The sequence below is a fragment of the Camellia sinensis genome, chromosome 1 (genome assembly GCF_055761805.1).
Source record: "Camellia sinensis isolate YWXY chromosome 1, ASM5576180v1, whole genome shotgun sequence".
NCBI lineage: Eukaryota > Viridiplantae > Streptophyta > Magnoliopsida > Ericales > Theaceae > Camellia > Camellia sinensis.
In genome coordinates this window covers 198,815,224-198,835,936 of record NC_138961.1, presented here as the reverse complement: position 1 = coordinate 198,835,936, position 20,713 = coordinate 198,815,224, and the positions used below count along the sequence as shown (strand labels likewise).

The following is a 20,713-nucleotide window of genomic DNA, read 5'->3' as shown; positions in this document are numbered from 1 at the left end:
CGATGTTTGAAACTGCTCAGAAATCGTATTGCTCGAAATCAGATTTTGAGCATACCAGGAGCAAGGGCTCGACGAGAGGAGTCCAGAAATATAAAGCAGACACCCAACGGAGACCGGACGCGCCCTCACGCGCCTCTGGAATTTGGCGCGTAAATCCCAGTCGCGGCACGCGCCGTGAAGCCAGTCGGCGCGTCGGCCCAGTCTCACGCACGCGCCCCACGCGCGGCTGAAGGAAGAAGGTAAGTGGGGAAAGGCGCGTGTAAGGCACGCGTAGGCCACGGGCGCCCCGTCAGCAGCCGCGTCATCAGACACGTCAGCATAAGCATGCCAGCCGTACTGCCACGTGGCAGACAGGTCATCGACACGTGGCAGTCCACGTCAGCGCCACGTGACAGTCTGTCATCGCCACGTCAGCAAGTGGTCGCCATGTGGCAGCACAGTCAGCTGCCACGTCAGCATCCAGAGGAGGGATCCAGTGCGACGCGACAATGGTGCAGCCGCAGGAGGAAGGATCCAGTGCTTTGCGGCGAAGGTACAGCCGCAGATCTGAGGCGTACAAAATGTTTTGGCTAGATCTAAGCCATTTGGAGTCCGTTTTTGGCGATCCAATAGTGGTTTTCAACTATTTGGAGTATTCCGGACACATCCGTACGGTCAGATTTTGGAGACGGAGTTTCTGTAAAAAGAAGGCAGATTAAAGTGGCAGACGGCGTCAGGGGCAGTGTACGGAATATTCCCTGAACTTCTGAAAATTGCAATTTGGCCCAGAATTTTTAGAAAATTGTGGTGTGGCCCAGCTTTCGAGGATAGTTTTCAGTGAGGTCCCCGGAAATGCAGCGAAGGTTGGTCCTAGCTAAACGGACCGCTCCGGACGCAACCGTAAGGTCAGAATAGTGGAATTCTGAACGGTTTGGAAAGATTGTCAAAAACATGGGAGTTTGTCATCTTCAATACTTGAAGGAAGGTTGCCGGATATTATGGAATGTTGCAGATTCACTGAAGAGGTTAGAATGGGCAGATTCTGACCAGATTGGACAACCAGATACAGATTGAGATAGATCATTGAAGACCAGAGGAGATCAGGCTTGATCAAATGGCAGATCGAGGGAGATCAGGATTGGTCAGGGGCGATCAGAGGATTGCAGACATGATTATCTCAAAGGTCTAGGAAAGTTCTGTCATAAAAAAAAAAAAGAAAAAAAAAAGACACTGTCTAAGGAGACTGGTTCTTAAGTGGGACCGGTTGTGACCCCACTAGTCTTTCCTGGGAACTTTCCTGGTTGTTGAGGTGATCGGAGGATCTGGTTCAATCAAAAGAGAAGACCATTCATCGACGGATAGATGATTTGGTAACCAGTACAGGCTCAGGGAAATACTGTGGCTGTTGGAGCTACTGTATACGAGTAGGTACTAATGGTATGTGGACATGTAGAACAATAGTTGCAGAGGAGCATCCTAAGCGCAGAAGTACAATTGCAGACATGCAACAGTGCAAGGGTACGCTAGAGTGTTGTACAGAGGTGCGAGAAGAGTGTGCAGCAGCAGGTTGGTGACAGTTCACAGGAACTTCCAGACAGAGAAATTGAGACAGGTAAAACGCAAGAGTGCGTGCCAAGGAGTGGCAAGTCTTATTTCTCTATGGTGGTTTCTTTAGTTCCATGGCAGCAGATGATAGAGTTGATGCAGATCTCTCAAGCAAGCTTGACGCAGGGAGACCAGAAGCCATGGGTGCGAGCACTATGCACGGAGTTGCATAGTGGTAACTTGTACAGACCGGTGGAAGTTGTCTTGGCAGAAGGGCTAACTGTCAAACATCAGTACGGACGTACAAGTGAGACAGAACCGAACATCAGGGATTGCAGCACAGACAACAAGCGTATGTGGAAACGCCAGGAGGTTGTTCTGAAGTGCAGAAAGCAAAGGCTGGTTGTTCAGAAATAAGCTCCGAGCAAGGAAAATTGAGGATGTTGATGTGTCAAACTCTGAAGTTTTCTAGTTGCTCCCGTGTTCATCATGCAAGGAGTTGCACAGTAATGCATGACAGTCAAGGGCATCCCAGCAGGGGGTAGCAGGGGGTAGCAGGACATCCAATCAGGGGGTGTCGGATATCTTGGTTGCGCAAGTTCAAGCATAGCAGGTATAGACATCCGAGACAGAAGCGTGGAAGAGATCTGTGGGAGATAGGAGCAGAGGCTCTCTCCAAATCAGAGAGTGGTGTGAGTTGAGTTGAGGATGTAGGATTCCCTCCTCCTCTTATATCTCTGGTGTATTATCTCTAGCTTCAGGGGGTGCAAGCATCTCAGTGAGGAGATGCAGACTATGCTGAAGACATCCGAGACAGGAAGCGTGGAAGAGATCTGTGGGAGATAGGAGCAGCGGTTCTCTCCAAATCAGAGAGTGGTGTGAGTTGAGTTGAGGATGTAGGATTCCCTCCTCCTCCTGTATCTCTGGTGTATTATCTCTAGCTTTCAAGGGATGCAGCATCTCAGTGAGGAGATGCAAACTATGTTGAATTTGGGCGTGACAAGATTAGCAGCAATGTGTGTTGTAGATCACCTCACATGGGTTGAGGGGGTGATTTGTGGAATATCATCACCCCATGTGAGGGGTGATCCTCCATGTGCTGCATGAGCTGGCCATGTGATGCCAGCACACAAGATAGCTGGCCATATGCAAGGCCAGCCTCTCCATCTCCATTCTGATTGAGTATAAATGGAGGCTAAGGGGAGGGTTTGTGAGAGAGCAGAGCAAGCCACAGAGAGTGAGATATGTGAGGTGGAGAGACCGTCTCCCTCAGTGTGAGCGAGGGAGACGGGTGAGTGGGTGAGTGAGGAGAGTGTGAGCTCCTCCTCTATTGTAATCTTTCTGTAATATCTCCATTGTTATAGTAATAACCGGCTACTCTCCCGTGGATGTAGGCATTGAGGCCGAACCACGTTAAATATTGTGTCTCCTTGAGTGTGGGTGTGTTTTTCTGCATTAAATAATTTCTATAAGGTCTTGGGCGGGATCCCAGATCCCAACACTGAGTTCTAATATTTTTTTTGTTTCCCTTCACAATAGCTTGTAGCAAAATATTACATGGGATGGGATTGAATGGAAGTTGGACATGGTTTTACTATTGACTATTTCCTTTTTTACTGTTAGTATAATTATATAAGTTGTTACTTTGCTCCTATTTTGGAGCTTATATTTTTCCTCTACATACTTTACATCTTATTATTCTGATTGATGATTGTATATCTCTCAAATGGATATTTTTGCTTTTAGTTAATTATTGTTCTCAATAATTTTTTCGTGTCTTGGATTCTTCAATTTTATATTTGCTGCTTTCACCAGTTTTGTATTTGATTGTTTCTAAGAAATTTTGAGTGAAATTTTTGCTTTTGATCTCAATGTAATAGAACAGGTCAGTTTTTGAAAATGTGTACAATTAGTTGGGTGACTGAGATTGATACTTCCTTAATCCTACAGTTAGATTTGTTTCTCGAACTTTCAATGTTCAGCCCCACGACCCTTCTTTGCCCCCTCTCCCTTCGACAGTGTAAAACACACTAGAATATGTTGTTGGTTGAGCCTGAAACAAGACTGGGAGTAATTAGAAAAAGGATTTTGGCTACTGACCTAATCCACTCAATTGAGCGGAGGTTCTTGGCCGCACAAGCAGAATCTGACTGGGACGATTGTTTTGATACTGGACTAATCTGTGTGAGTGGAGCCTCTGGGCAGCACAACCGGAGGTTGTTGACCTGATTGATTTTGTGTGCACAAAAAATCTTTGTTCTGTCCAGATTTGATCTAGCACTTTAAATAGACCTTTACAACTCCATTAGTTATAAGTTTTGTGATCTTGTTGAGAGATATATACATTAGTGAAAGATCAATAGAGTGTTTGCGAGATTGAGTGTGAAGAGACTTGTAATTCTTTTATTCAGATTTTAGTTAAGTGACTCGGTGGACATAGCCTTGAATTTGGGTGAACCATGTAAATCTCGTGTTTCTTTGTGGGTGAACCACATAAACCACAGTTTGGTCTTGTTTGCCTATGTGCGGTTTTACTTTCTCTAGATGTAGAGATGTTTTCTCTTTGGATGCACTACTCAGTAACTATTTATGTATATTTATTTTTCCTGTTTCAATATTTTACTTGGTGAAAATAAAGACGCTTAGATTTGTTATGTGGGTTTAGAGTTTTTAACATTTTTTCCACACCACAGTTTGGTCTTGTTTGCCTATGTGCGGTTTTACTTTCTCTAGATTTAGAGATGTTTTCTCTTGGGATGCACTACTCAGTAACTATTTATGTATATTTATTTTTCCTGTTTCAATATTGTACTTGGTGAAAATAAAGAAGCTTAGATTTGTTATGTGGGTTTAGAATTTTTGACATTTTTGACATTTTTTCCACACAACCTACGTGGGTTTAGTTTCTATATTATTTTGAGGATTTATAAGAATGAAATTGGTCTGATTCTGACACTTTAAACTTTGTCAGAGTACAAGTAAAGTTTTATGTTTTGGTGGCTACATTTGCCGAAGTTCGTATGGACAAATTAAATGTACGAGATTGCTATAGAAATCAGTAGTAGTGTATGGAAATTAACATGTATGATATTCTTTACTAATGAAAGGCTGTTGGTTATTACTTATTCTTCTTTATGATCTGCAGTATTACAAATGCTTGGGTCATGGCCAAATGGAAAATTAGGCCAATGTATGTGGCTGTAATTTATTAAAAATTTAAAAGATGATGTTTAATATATGTATGTGTGTGTATATATATATAATGCTTTGTACATGTATTGTAGGTGAATCAATCGCTAGAATTATTGTCACTCAAAAGCAGCTGGATCATTCAATCTTCGCTACATAAGGTACCGGATTTGTATCTTGAAATTTTTTATGTAGTGGGTATTTTTTTTAAAATATTATTTATTCTCTCTTTATGCTTTTTATGGGTTTTGCGATGGCAAATAACTGTTAACTTATGTGATGCTACCCCCAGTGTGATCATTGGATAAAAAATGCTTGCTGTTGCTCTGTTGCATAAAATTGTATAATATTAATTCGGCTTGATCTTTAGAATAATTACAAACTTTGTAACATTTCCTTGAATTATGACATCAGTGGATTCTTATTTTCAGAACTATACAAACAAAAGATGTGATATAGCTTCGTTTCTATGAATACTATTCAAATTATAGAAATTCCTAGCCTTGAATTGTAGATTTTCTTCTCAATGTCATGTTTCCAATTCTGCCTTATGTTAATTTGATTGCTACATAGCAGGTTATTTTTTTATTTATTTTGTATTAAGGGCTTGTCTTAATCTTAATCTTCTTCCTTGAGTAATTTTATTATGCATTCTTAATGCCTTCTCTCATTGTTCATTTTTTTTTTTTTATATTTTAAAACTAACTATTAGTTTTTATCTGGGTTTTTGTGTTCTTTTATCATGAAGACAATATTGCATCTATTGTGGGCAACTTTATTGCATCTACTCTGGGTTTTATTTCTATTGATTTTTGTTTTCCTTTACTTGCATTTTTAGGGGTGTCTTTTTATTGCTTTTACTATTTAGGCCTCGTTTGGCAAGAGGCTATTTTAGCCAATTAGCCAAAAAGTTACTAAATTAGCCAAAAAGTCAACAACCCATACCAAAAAGTCAAAGATTCTCTTTTCTCTCTACTTTTTGCACATCTTTTCGTAATTAGCCAAAAAGTCATCCCAAACATACAAGTTTTTTTTACCTACTTTTTTAGCCAAATAGCCAAAAAGTTACTAAATTAGCCTGTTCCCAAACGAGGCCTAAGATAATAAAAAAAGAGAATAATCGTGTCAATCATTCTCAATCTTAGGTTTTCTTTGATAAACTTGCAACAAATTCGCAGTCCATCACCTCCACAACCAAACCTCATATTACACTCTTAACAATCACACTTAATTTTGCTTGGTTGACTACTAAAAAAATTCGAATGATAAAGCATTGGGAATGCTATTTTGTAAGTTTCTTTTCTAGATTTGGTTTTGGTGATGTAGAATGAAATTTGACATAGGAGTGTAATTTGGAGAATAATTTATTGACTATGGGTTTCGGTAAATGCTTTTTTATTTATTTAATTTTCTTATACTCTTTCTTTGGCACCTTTTTTTGGTGGCGGATCACCAGACACATCCCGAAGGGAGCACAAACACAGTCAAAGACCTACTAACCAAAAACCGAACCTAGAGAAGAAATAAAAATCTTTCACAACTTGACAGGTAAGGTGATAAAACAACCTTGCTACGCACCCCCACTGGGGGTCGACCCCCAGTGACGTGGGCTTCCCCCATTGGCCAGTTTTTTTTTTTTTTTTCTTTCCTTCCAATCCCGCAGTGCCACGTGGCACTGGGGGGTCACTGGGGGTGGCTTTTACTGGGGGTCTCGCGCATTTCTGGGTGATAAAATAAGGATTCAAACAAGTTTTCCTTTAGCTTTTTTCAGGTTTTGAAATTTCTCTTTTAGATTTCTTCTATTTTCCTCCTTAGTAGCCTCTCTATTATTAGTGGTATCAACCTTCTTCACCATCTCACTTGCACAGATAGGCTCTCTCTATTATTTTTTGAGAATAATTTAGAACATTCTTTTCCACTCTTGATTAGAAGTTCATTTGCTATTATCAAAATCTCCCATTTCACAAGATTTGAGGATTTCAAAGACAATAGATATGGAAGTGTTGGCTCCATCCACTACCCACATGGTAAGGAGCCCACCATCCACATGGTATGGGTGGCACCATGTGGTAAAGGAAGCTGGTGGGGCAATACCAACTCACCAAAGGTAGATGGTGAGGGTGGCACAACCAAGCCCACTCATGGTTGTCACTTCACCTACTCCTCTTCACTCGGTTATAAATTGACATGAGTGAGGAGGGGTTGTAGAGAGACATATGGGAGTGACACACTGAGCTGAGAATACACAGAGGAGAGTATAATCTGTGAGTAAGAGTTCTATAGAGAGTTGTGAGGTGTGAGTTCTGTAATCTCCCTCCGGAATAATTCTATAGTGGATACCTCTCCGTGGATGTAGGCAATTGTCGAACCACGTAAATATTCTTGTATTATTGTGTGGAATTGATTTCTGGTGTCCCATAGTCTTAACAAGTGGTATCAGAGCCGAATCGGTTGCGTTTCGGAACAAAACAGAATGTTTTTCGAAATTGCCCAGAAATCAAGTTGCTCGAAATCCGATTTTGAGCATACCAGAAGCAAGGACTCCAAGAGAGGAGTCTAGAACTATAAAGAACAGCCCCAAAAGACCTCTCACGCGCTTCCCAAAAACTGCGCGTGAAATCCACTCTTACCACGCGCCTCCACGCGTCGGTTGACAGTCGGGATGTCATACCACGCGCATCCACGCGCTACACGCGCGTCTGCAGGAAGGAGACGAGACACGTCAGTGACGCGTCATCGCCACGTCAGCGACCAGTTAGCGCCATATCATCGACACGTCATCTGCCACGTCGGTCACACGTGTCTGACAACAGACACGTGTCAGCCACGTGTTAGCCACGTCATCCTGCCGTTGACCAGTCAACCTTCCGAAGGAGAGATCCAGTGCTTCGCTGTTAAGACAGTATACGATGGAGGATTCCACATCAACTTCAGAATCTATGTTCAAGTTAACTCTTTCCAATTATGCAATTTGGAAGTCACGGATGGAAGACATCATGTTTTTAAAAGACTTGTTTGATCCCATTTTTATAAAGGGGGTTAAACCTGAAGAAGTGAAAGATGATGACTGGATAAAGATGAACCGCAAGACTATCGCTTGTATCAGACAATGGATAGACCACAGTGTGTTCCATCATGCCGAAGAGACAGATGCCTATGCTCTTTGAACAATGTTAAACGACATGTACCAGTCAAAAATCGCCCGAAACAAAGCCTTGGTGATGAGAAGGTTAGTAAATCTGAAGTTGAAGAATGGTGTGTCTATCGCCGAGCACACCAGTGAATTTAAAAATCTGATGAATCAGCTTGCAACCGTCAAGATGCGCTTGGACGATGAAATGCAAGCTGTACTACTGTTCAGTTCTTTACCGGACAACTAGGAGACATTAGTGGTTTCTCTCAGCACCTCTACACCAGAAGGGAAACTGACCATGAGTATGGTCACATACGCCATGTACAATGAAGAAACAAGAAGGAAAGACATGGGAGGTAATCAGTCCTATAATCAGTCCCATGCTCTTGTCACAGAAGATAGAGACAGAGATAGAGGTAAAGGAAGAGGTAGAGGAAGAAGCAAGAGTAGAGGCAGCCGGAACAACAGGAGTAAATCCAGAGATAACAAAGGTCGAGGTAACTCCAGCTTCACTTGCTTTCACTGTGGCTAGGAGGGTCACATAAAGAGAAACTGCCCAAACCGGAAAGAGAAATGCCAAAGCAGTAAGTCAAAAGGAGATGAGAACATAACAGCCATAACAACTGATGAAATACTTCTTGCAGTTGGTGAAGAGGAAGATTGTTTTCACGTGGTTGACCACAGCTACACAGAATGGGTGATAGACACAACTGCATCCTATCACGCCACTTCCCACAGAGAACTCTTCAGCTCGTACAACGCTGGAGATTTTGGCACTGTTCGAATGGGGAATTCTAGCTATTCGAAGATTGTGGGTATTGGCGACATTAGCATTCAGACAAATGTCGGGAACAAGTTGGTTCTCAAAGATGTGAGGCATGTTCCAGATTTGTGCCTCAATCTTATCTCCGGAAGCGCCCTGGACCGATAGGGCTATACAAGTACATTTGGAAATGGCCGTTGGAAGCTGACAGGAGGAGCTTTGACAATCGCCAGAGGAGAGATGTCTTCAACACTGTATAAGACTCAAACGAAGATCTATCTGGAAAGTCTTAATGCAGCAGAAGACAAGGAGTCACCGGACTTATGGCACAGAAGACTGGCTCACATGAGTGAGAATGGATTGCATCTATTGGCAAAGCAATCCAGAATACCCTTATCCAAAGGGAGTGGTTTGAAGCCGTGTGATCATTGCCTTTATGACAAGCAACAAAGAGTATCATTCAGTTCAATGAGCAAGAGGAAAACAGAAGTGCTGAATATGGTATACTCGGATGTTTGTGGTCCAATAAAAGTGGAGTCACATGGCGGCCGCAAGTATTTTCTGACTTTCATTGATGATGCATCAAGGAAGTTGTGGGTGTATTTCCTGAAGACAAAGGATGAGGTATTTCAGCACTTTCAGGAGTTCCATGCAATGGTAGAAAGAGAGACTGGGAAGAAGTTGAAGTGTTTTCGCACAGACAATGGAGGGGAGTACACTTCCAATGTTTTTGCAGCATACTGTGCCAGCAGAGGTATCCGGCACTAGACAACAGTTCCTGGCACCCCACAACACAATGGTGTGGCAGAAAGGATGAACCGCACTATTATGGAAAGAGTCAGATGTATGCTCAAAATGGCAAAGTTGCCAAAGTCATTCTAGGCTGAAGCCGCCTGTACAGCCTGTTATCTCATCAACAGGTCGCCTTCAGTCCCGTTGAATTTTGCGATTCCTGAGGAAGTCTGGTCCAGAAGAAAGGTATCATATTCTCACTTGAGAGTCTTCGGGTGTAAGGCCTTTGCACACATCTCCAAGGAAAACAGAAAGAAGCTTGATGATAAGTCCACTCCATGCATATTTGTGGGGTATTCAGATGCAGCATTTGGGTACAAGGTATAGGACCCAGTGAACAAGAAGATGTTCAGGAGTAGAGATGTTGTGTTCCAGGAAGACCAGACAGTAGCAGATTTTGAGAAATCTGTAAAGTCTAGAGATGTCATCACTCCAGACTTGTTTCCATCTCCCGAGCCATCACAAAGTGCTAGATGTGATGATGTGCAACAAGAAATGCCAGAATTGCAGGATCTTATGCCAGAAATTGAGGATCAAGAAGAAAGAGATGAAGACCCGGATAAAGACGGTGTTGAGCAGGGGAGCAAACCCTCAAACAGAGGCAATTGGGCCTTAGTTGCGGAGATCTGGAAGAGCTGCTGTGTCATCAACCAAATATCCTGCTTCTCAGTATATTCTGATTACTGATGAGGGGGAGCTCGAGAGTTTTTCGGAAGCCAAGAGTCATACAGAGAAAGACTATTGGATGCAAGCCATGAAGGAGGAGACGTGTTCTTTGCAGAAGAACCACACTTATGAGCTTGTTCCACTTCCAAGAGACAGGAGAGCCTTGAAGAACAAATGGGTGTATAAGTTGAAGAAAGATGGAAACGGTAAACTATTGCAGCATAAAGCTCGTTTGGTGGTCAAAGGCTTTGGGCAGAAGAAAGGAATTGATTTTGATGAGATCTTCTCCCCAGTTGTGAAGATGACTTCTATTCGAGTAGCTTTGGGATTAGCAGCTCGCTTGAATCTGGAAGTAGAACAAATGGATGTCAAGACTGCCTTTCTCTATGGTGAGTTGGAGGAAGAGATCTACATGGAGCAACCAGAAAGATTTGAAGTTAAAGGAAAACAGAAACTAGTCTGCAAACTGAAGAAGAGTCTCTACGGCCTGAAACAGGCGCCGAGACAATGGTACAAGAAGTTTGATTCATTTATGGTGGATCACGAGTACACAAGAACGGTGGCAGACCAGTGTGTATATTTCCGAAGGTTTTCGGATGGAAACTTCATTATCTTACTGTTGTATGTCGATGATATGCTGATCATTGGACATGATACTACTATGATCAACAAGTTGAAAAAGGATTTGTCGCAGTACTTTGACATGGAGAATTTAGGCCCAGTACAACAAATTTTGGGCATGAAGATTGTTCGTGATAGGAAAGCCAAGAAGATATGGCTGCCACAGGAGAAATATGTTGAACGGGTAATTGAAAGGTTCAACATGAAAGATGCCAAGCCAGTCAGCACACCATTGGCCAACCATTTCAATATGACAAAGCGTTCGTGTCCCACGACCAGCTCTGAAAGGAAAGAAATGGAGGCAATCCCTTATTCTTCCGCAGTAGGAAGTTTGATGTATGCAATGGTGTGTACCCGGCCAGATTAGCTCACGCAGTTGGTGTTGTGAGCAGATTTCTCGCCAATCCAGGAAAGGAGCATTGGGAGGTCGTTAAATGGATTCTTCGGTACTTGAAGGAAACTTCAAAGATGTGTTTATGTTTCGGGAGAGCTGAACCAATTTTGGAGGGTTTTACAGATGTCGATATGGCTGGTGATCTTGATGGTAGAAAGTCTACATTAGGATTTCTGTTCACCTTTGCAGGGGGAGCTATTTCATGGCAGTCCAAACTACAAAAGTTTGTTGCTTTATCTACAACAGAGGTAGAGTTCATTGCTGCCACAGATGCTGGAAAGAAAATGTTGTGGGTAAAGCGGTTTCTCCAAGAATTGGGTCTACAGCAAGAAGAATACAAGGTACATTGTGATAGTCAAAATGCAATTGATTTGAGCAAGAATTTCACGTACCATTCACGTACAAAACATATTGATGTCCGGTATCATTGGATACGAGAAGTGATGGAAAAGCAGCTGATGAAGCTAGTGAAGATTCACACAGACAAGAATCCTTCTGACATGATGACCAAGGGTGTCACCAGAGACAAACTGGAAGTTTGCAAGCATCTGACCGGGATGGTTATCCATGTGGGCGTGGAGGGGGAGAATTGTTGGCTCCATCCACTACCCACATGGTAAGGAGCCCACCATCCACATGGTATAGGTGGCACCATGTAGTAAAGGAAGCTGGTGGGGCAATACCAACTCACCAAAGGTAGATGGTGAGGGTGGCACAACCAAGTCCACTCATGGTTGTCACTTCACCTACTCCTTTTCACTCGGTTATAAATTGACATGAGTGAGGAGGGGTTGTAGAGAGATATATGGGAGTGACACACTGAGCTGAGAATACACAGAGGAGAGTATAATCTGTGAGTGAGAGTTCTATAGAGAGTTGTGAGGTGTGAGTTCTGTAATCTCCTTCCGGAATAATTCTATAGTGGATACCTCTCCGTGGACGTAGGCAATTGCCGAACCATGTAAATATTCTTATGTTATTGTGTGGAATTGATTTCTGGTGTCCCATAGTCCTAACAAGAAGAGATGGAGGATCTTGTCCCCCTCTCTTACTTTATATCAGGTACCGAAACTTGCACATTATCTCCTTTTTTTTCCTTCACCACTTCCCACTTTGTCGGATTTTGTCTCTTCACCTCTTCACCAAGTGGCGGAGGACCTTGTCCCCCCTCTTCATTTATATTTGTTAAAGAAACTTGCATACCATCTTTCCTCTTCTTCTTCACCACTTTTACTTTGTTAGATTTTGTGTTTTAGTTTTCTTGACTCTCCACTATTGTTTGTATAAGAGGGAGGATTAAATGTCTTTTGTTTATGAGACCAGGCCCTTGCAAACATCACACTTTTGTGATTTCCATGGAACTTCAACTCTAATCTCATATGGATTACCATAATCTAGATTTATTTTTGAAGACTCGGGAGTTTACCTTAACTCTAATATCATACGGATCACTATAATCTCTAGATATATTTTGCAAGACTCAAGATTTTTTCTATTTGTTGGCATTTGAATACGTACTATAACAAAAGTAAGTTTGCTTCTATTAAAAGTAGGTTGATTCAAGTAGAGAGGAGTTTCAATGATACTAGCAGCATACCGAAACCATCTTCGGTCCGAAGGATCATTGTACAACTTCACCAACAGTGGAACAACTAAGAAGTCACATGGATCATTGTACAACTTCACCCACAATGGAACAACTAAGAAGTCACATTTTGCTAGTTTTAGCTCAGGTTGTTATTTATTTATTTTTTTTAACAACAATTAATCTAACCTCAACATAATTAGGATCATCTCTGAAAATTTGTCCATATCTTCTTTACTTTTTATTTTAAAAATGAAGAAACCATTAAAAATAGAGACAGAGAATTTTCCTAAAACTTGTCTGCGCAAGTTCTCACATAATTGAATTAGAATCTCCAACTATGGCATTTTTCCAGTGGAAAAAGCTTTTTTTGGAGAGATCTCAATAAACACATTATAAATGCCATCCATTAGCTTCTCAATCTTTATGGGCAGCAATTTTGTACTAGGCTTTTGACACTTTGTTAATCTCATTTTTAACTAAAGAAGATTTTGAATTTTCTGAATCCTTTCTCTGGCACTTTTTCTAAAAAAAATTACTAAAAAATAATTATTATATCCAAATTAGAAAAAGTGTTTAAAATTTTACCATGAATATGAATGTGTGACCTAGATTTAATTCTGCATAATGGGACTTGCATTTAAAATAAATTTCAACCTCAATGCATTTTTTGAATATTTTTTTTTCTAAATAGAATTTCTGTATTCCTAAGTCAAATAATCTGTTCCCATTTTGTCCTTCACTTTTTCTTATCATACATATATTATTTGGTTCTTAACTTTTTAATTGTGACAAATTTGATCATAATCCTGAATTTTGAATCTTGTTCCAAATAAGGATAATTGAAGATATCACTGCTCAATTTCAAGGGTAAAGTTGTCAATTTGATAAAATATAAATTAATTTGACAAAAATAAATGTCAAAAAAATATTTTTAAATTTTCAAAAATTATTTTTACCCTCTAAAGATAAAATTATGTAAAATTGATAAATCTTTTAAAAATTTATTTATTTATTTTTTCATCAAATTAATTTTTATTATGTGTTTGGATGATGATTATGTAATAAGTAGTTGTTTTTATTTTCATTAAATTAGTTTATTTTTTCAAAAGTCAAATATGGCGATAATTTTGATATCATTATTAAACCAATCAATTAAATTAAAAAATTTAAAACTAAAAATATTTTATATATTAAATATATCGGTTACAAATTAAAAGTCTAACAACTAGTCATTACATAATTATTATCCAAACACATAATAAAAATTAATTTGGTAAAAAAAATAAATGTGTCAATTTTACATAATTTTATCTTTGATGGGTAAAAATAATTTTTAAAAATTTAAAAATATTTTTTTTAACATTTATTTTTATCAAATTAGTTTATATTTATCAAATTGATGATTTTGCCCTTGAAATTGAGCAATAGTGTATTCAATTATCCTTATTTGAAACAAGATTTAAAATTCAAGGTCAAATGTGTCACAATTAAAAAGTTAGGGACCAAAGTGACACGAGTCCCAAACTATAAGAACTGTTAGTGTAATTCGTCATTTATAATACGATAGTATCAAAATATACACATAATTTAACTAAAATTAATATATTTAATTATTTAACTAACAATTTTATAGAATAATAGCGTCAATATTATTAAAATAAATAATTAAAATATACTTTTCTTTTATAATACACAATGTACCATCTAATATTTTTTGAGAAAAAAAATAACATATGCATTATATAGGTGAACCGCTAGTATTATTTAAATTCCAAATCCAAACATAGCGATTGTCCCAAATATTGATAGGTTTTTATTTTATTTTATTTATTTATTTATTTATTTATTTATTTATTTATTTTTTGAGTAAGAAAACAGAAGGCTTTGGGATGTGATCATGACATTTGTGGACCTAGAAATATTAGTGAAATTTATCAACCACCTCCAACAAAATTAAAATTCAGAGTATCCAAATGTAAACATAGCGATTGTCCCCCGTATTGATAGGTTTTTTTATTTATTTTTAAATAAGAAAAAAAAGATGCTTGAGGTATTATATCCAGAAACACTGTAAAATTTATCAACCATGCCTAACGAAATTAAAATTCAATCAGAATATCGCGCGAGATCTATCTGGTGACCACTGGATCATCAGCACGGTGGTTACGCATGCATAGTTGGAGTCCACGTGCAAAGCATAACCAGACAACTCATTCCCGACACACAAGTGTGGTAAATGTCCTTTGTCGTGATATGACAACTGAAAACAAAAAGGAAAACAAAAAATACAAAAATCTTGTCGTGAACAATGGCCCACTTTCTTCTAGAAACGTTGGAAGGGTGTACTGAAATATGCCCCATATGGCTTCTCACGTTTGGAGAGGTATTATGAAAACTAGACATATTTTAAGGAAATGTGTGAAGTGAAAGGTTAGTGACGGTAACAGTGTTAATGTTTGAAAAGATTGGTGGTGTGTAAACAGTTCATTTGAGAAATTTGTCTCTCGTACCATTCAAACTAATCATGTTATTGATAATTATTTTATCAATTTGAGAGAGCTGTTAGGGGATAATGGGAATTGGGATGTTGACATTGTGAGATGTAACTTTCCCCCACCCCTAGCTGCCCTTATTCTGGGGACTCCACCCCCTGTTGACACTGGGCAGGACGTATCCTTATGGAAAGGACCCCCTGGTAGAGAGTTCTCTGTTTCATCTGTGTATAACTTGCTGTTGGGTTGTGAGAACATGGAGGAGGACTGGACATGGGTGTGGAAATTGAGATTATCTCAGAAACTGAAAGGTTTCCTGTGGACTGTTCTCCACGGGAAGCATCTCACTAATCACATGCGACTGAAAATGGGATTAACCAATAACCCTTAATGACCCAGGTGTAATGGGGTTGAGGATATCAACAACCTATTTAGAGATTGTTATGTGGCAAAAGAAGTGTGGCTCACTATTTTTGATAAAAAGTGGTACTTAGACATGCTGTAGAGGACTTGGATGGATTGGCTTAAGAGGAATGCTCAGAGCAAAACACACTTTTCTGACCAACTCTCTTTGTATTCTATTTTTGTGGTATCTCTATGGAAGATTTGGAAAAACAGAAATTGTTTTGTTTTTGAAGGAAAATCTGTTAGTCCCCAAGAGAGTGCTAAATTCATCTTTGACTACTCTAGAGCAATCCATCAAGCATTTCTCTAGCATGTTACACAATCCAAACCTCCATATAGACTCATTAACTGGTGCTTACCTCCTGCAAGAAGATTGAAACTCAACACTGATGGCAGCAGGAAACTCAGTGGAGATGGAGGCTTTGGTGGGCTGATTAGAGATGAACATGAAGCTTGGGTGTGTGGCTACTATGGCTGCTTGCAACCAGGGACAAGCCTAGAAGCTGAGCTTTGGGATCTGTATAAGGGGCTCACAATCATTCTCCAAAAAGGCATGAACAATGTCATCATTGAAACAGATGCGATGCAAGTGGTTCAACTGATGAACGAGGAAATAGGTGACAACTGCCCATTTTTGAGGATGCTAGAATTCTGCTTCGAGGCTGTCAATGCACCGTCCAACATGTATGGAAGGAAAGAAATCTTTGTTCTGAACCCTTGGCAAAATTTGGAGCTCAACAACCCGAAGACATGTAGGTAGTGAATGAACCACCAGCTGAAATTCGAAGTCTGCTTGTTGCAGATATGATTGGTCTATCTAGGGAACGGGCCTAGTCCCGATTGTCTGCTTTATTTTCCGATGTACCCAAAAAAAAAGAGAAATATGCCCTATATCATCTGTATATAGAACTATGTTTTTAGTTTTTGAATCATTTTATTGATCTTCATCTTGATTTATTTTTCAATAATCACTTTATAAATAAATAGCAAATTATAAACATTTATGTAGGCAGTATCACAAATAATGTAAAAAATAATAATTATGGATATTGAATTTTGACCTCACAATCAAATCGGATGTTTTCGTTGAAATCCTAAGAATTAAGCTGCAAAATACGTGCAGAAATAGAGAAACTCAATACCTGTACATAAGAAGATAACAAGACCGGTGACTTGTCTACCTGAGGACACTCCAACGATCAAGTCAATCAATTTATCTCTCAAAGATAACAACTTAATCACAATACTTACAAGGTAAAATATACCTTAGACCCATGGGGTGTCTTATTTTTATAATAAACAGTGTCCTCGTCTCCTAGAAGTTTTACTTCATAGGACTCTATCCCTTACGGGATATCACCTATCAAAGATTACTCCAATTTGAAATAGGATTAATTCTCTCAAGAGTTCTGTAATAACCCTCGCTACTGTTTACCGATAAACTACCGATTACTGCTAAACTGAGACTGATTATGATTGGTAATTGAACTGATTGAAATACTGGACTGACTGACTAAAATCTGAAACTGATTGATTGAATATATCTGTTTGAATTGCATTTCTATCTGTTGACTGTTTAAATATCTGTTCAGTTTTTATGTTTAAACTGTTAATTGAAGGCCTTATCGACGGCCGAATCCGAAATCGATTGATGTTCTATGATCGTTAGAATTAATGTGAAATTATGGCATATTTATTTGAAAATTGATTTGGTATGTTTTAATTAGATTAAAGTGGGTTAAATTGCATTGTTGACTTAATTACTATTTTGCCATTGTGAGTGGCCACTATCTAAGACCACCTTTGAGCCTCATTACACCTAGATCAAACATTTGCTCAGCTCATTTCCCTTGTTCTTGCCGACCAAGAGAGTTAGAGTGAGAGAAAGTGAGTTCCTCCTTGATAGTTGCTTGTAGACTTGGAGATTTTAGAAGATAATTGTGAATTTGAGCTCCTACACCTTATAATTCAAGACTTAGGTAAGGATTTCACCTTTTCATTGATGTGTTTAAGATTGTTCTTGCATGGTTTTTGAGCCTCTAGAGAGCTAAGTCATGTCCTAGTCTAATAATGTTGAATTGGAGCTCATTCCATGCATGCATGTTGGTATTGTTGAGTTTTAAGTTGATTTCATGGATAATTGTTGCATGCTTGCACAAGTTCTAGCTAAGGTTCATGAAACCATCATGTTTTTGAAAGATTTGGCTCATTAGAGCATGTACTGAAGCTTTGAATTGATTTAAAACTCATGCATGTTCATTTGAATTGTTGTCATGAAAATTGATTTGAAATTGGTTTGAATTGAACACCCTTGGGCTTTGATTTTACAATTGAGCTTTGGAATCATGTTAAATTATGAGTTTTGGAATGTTTTCTGGAAAATTGGCCCAAGAGGATCGAAATTTGTACATTTGAACTTGATTTTGTGCTTGAGGTTCGAATCTGGAAATTTCCAGATTTTGAACTCGCGCTCGAGCGGGGTGACTGGCGCTCGAGCGTGAAATTCGTACTCCTAGTACTTTGCATTGTTTTGATGTCCGCTCGAACGGAATAATTGACGCTCGAGCGGGACATTGTGTCTCATGCTCGAGCGGGTGTCGAGCGCCCAATCGAGCGTGATTTTCACCTATCCAGCACTTTTGACTGTTTTGCAGAACGCTCGAGCGGGTAAGTCTACGCTCGAGCGGAAACCTTTGTCTACATGTCTGCTCGAGCGGAGTAACCTACGCTCGAGCGTGACCCCTGTTTTCTGAAATTCTGAAAATGTTTTCTAGGTGCATCTTTGCATCCTCATCCCATCCTAGGCATTCTTAGGCCTAGTTTAAGAAATTTTAATGGGGATATAGATGTAGAACACACCGAGGCAAATTAGGGATTAAGTTATTATCTTTCCCAACTATATAACTTAGTGTGTGTTCAATCTGTAAACTGTGTAGGGTTGGCTTCTGAGGGGACGCGCTCTAGCTTTACTGTAGCCCAGAACTCTGTGAGTAACAACTGTGTAAAGATATGTTCAAAATGATTATCTTCTGAACAATTGAACTGTACTGCTTTCTGAACTGATACTGTTAATTGAATGAATGTATGTCCTATATTCTGAACTGTATTATGGCATCCTTAGCAACTACTGTTTACTGTTACTGTTACAGAGATCTCTGTCGGTTCCCTTGTTGGAACCACTACTGTTTACTGATTGATGGCCATTATTTACTGTTCGGTCTTTTAAGACCTACTGTTTACTGTACTGTTATGCTAATAGATGTATCACATATGACTGAATGACTGATATACAGAATTAACGAACTGTTTTCATTATTGTAAGGACATTCATTCTCAACCTCTTTACGCATTACGTTATTCACTGGGCTTTAGCTCACTGCTCATATATACATGTAGGTGTACAGGCACCAGACCGTGGCTAGAAGCGTTGGAGTAACTCCAGTTTTGTCAAGCCAACCACTATGCCTCACTGCGAGATTCTGAGCCTGTCAAGTTATGGCTTAGGGGTGTTTTAATTTCCCCGTCTGTCTCTGTATCTGTTTTGTATAACTATATTGACTGAATGTTGCTGTACTGTACTGTATAACAGGGATTAAGTCCCTGTCCTGATCGACTGTAGATGTTATACATACTGTTCTGTACTGTTCATGTATATGTGTATGAAAAATCTTTTTGCATACAGACTCACAGCTTATTGGACATTGTTTACTTACTGTATTGGCTTCCGCCTGCCCCTGTACTCTGTATTACTGTTCGACTGTTAAGCAGGCCTTCGGTAATCTCGGATTACTGGCCGGTTACGGTGCTAAACCCATAGGGGCAGGTTTGGGTCGTGACAAGTTCTGATATATCCAAACAGAGAGTCTGTCATCATTTAGGACTCTAGTCCCTTATTCGAACATCTTGGATTTAGATGTCGTTTGACCACACCTTAGCCAATTAAAATCACCCATATGGCACATCGACTAACTATCTAGGCCACGTGGACAACTTAAAATTATGTCTCCACAACTACCCCTAGGTCCTACTATCTCGGTCATACTGAGATGATGAGACTTACAGTATCCGATCTCTAACATGTCGATGCACAACATACTGGAGGGTACGCCTCCAACCGAGATCATGACTCGTTGTCACCGACACGTTGATCTTGCACGATGTTAGCCATTTATTTTGACTAAGTTTCCATAAACGGTGCCAAATTGTGGGTGTTGAATTTTGACTTCACAACCAAATCGTATCTCTTCGTTGAAATCCTGATAACTAAGCCGTAAAACACGTGTAAGAAAAATAAGCTCAACATCTGCATACAAGAAGACAACAAGACCGGTGGCTCGTCCACCCTAAAGCACTCTCTCAAAGATATCAACACAAAATAATATTAGTTCAGAACATACCTTAGACCCACTGGGTGCCTTTTTTTTTTTTTATAATGAACAGTGCCCTCGTCTCCTAAAAGTTTCATATGATTTTATCCCTTACGGGGATATCACTTATCAAGGACTCCTCCAATTTGGAATATGATTAACTCTCTCAAGAGTTCTAACCTATCCAAACAGAGAGGCTGTCATCAACTAGGACTCTAGTCCTTCATCCGAACATCTTAATTTATATGTGGTTTGACCACACCTTTGCCAATCAGAATCACCCATGTGGCATCTCGACTAATCACCTAAACCACGTGAACAACTCAAAATTATATCTCCACAGTAATAATAACAGAGCATTTTCTGTTGCGTCATTGGTTTTAAAATTTTACTTTAGATAAGATACTAGTATTCTTCTTTAGATATATATATATTTTGCAAAAATGCTTGGGAATACTAAATTGAGAGCTCTAGGGGAGTTCTAATGAACTGGCCTCCTCCGATAATGTGATGGTTGAGTCTGTATTTTTTTTTTTTTTTAATGTTAAATTTCCAGCTCATCAGAGCTGATTAGTGGTCTAGTGTTTAGAGCTCTCAATCAGCTCTTTTTTTTTTTTTTTTTTTTTTTTTGAAATCCTGACACAAACAATTAAGAAAAATGCTTGGGAGCACTAATTAGTGCTCCCACTAATTAGGTGGCAGTGGGTCCCGCCATTAATGATGTGATGTTTTGGTCTTGGAGTTGTATTTTTTATTTTATTTTTTTACTTTTTTAATGC

General features: G+C 39.3%; 1 protein-coding gene across 17 annotated transcripts in view; it reads left to right on the top strand.

Moving 5' to 3' along the window:
• LOC114305456 (uncharacterized) overlaps positions 1–19,246 on the top strand; it is a 32,583-nt gene extending 13,337 nt beyond the window's left edge. For 2 of the 17 annotated variants that reach the window (XR_014342477.1, XR_014342483.1), the window contains 4 exons: positions 4,670–4,714; positions 4,809–4,874; positions 18,504–18,553; positions 18,964–19,246. Coding sequence is in view for 3 of the 17 variants with exons in the window: in XM_082892070.1 (XP_082748196.1) it covers positions 4,670–4,714; positions 4,809–4,873 (110 nt within the window). In the remaining 14 variants the exon portion in view is untranslated. Of the gene's footprint in view, positions 1–4,669; positions 4,715–4,808; positions 5,144–12,635; positions 12,894–18,503; positions 18,554–18,963 lie in introns of those variants that run through there. The other 15 variants (XR_014342481.1, XR_014342488.1, XR_014342491.1 and 12 more) reach the window with 11 other exon arrangements.
• Positions 19,247–20,713: the final 1,467 nt, after the last annotated feature.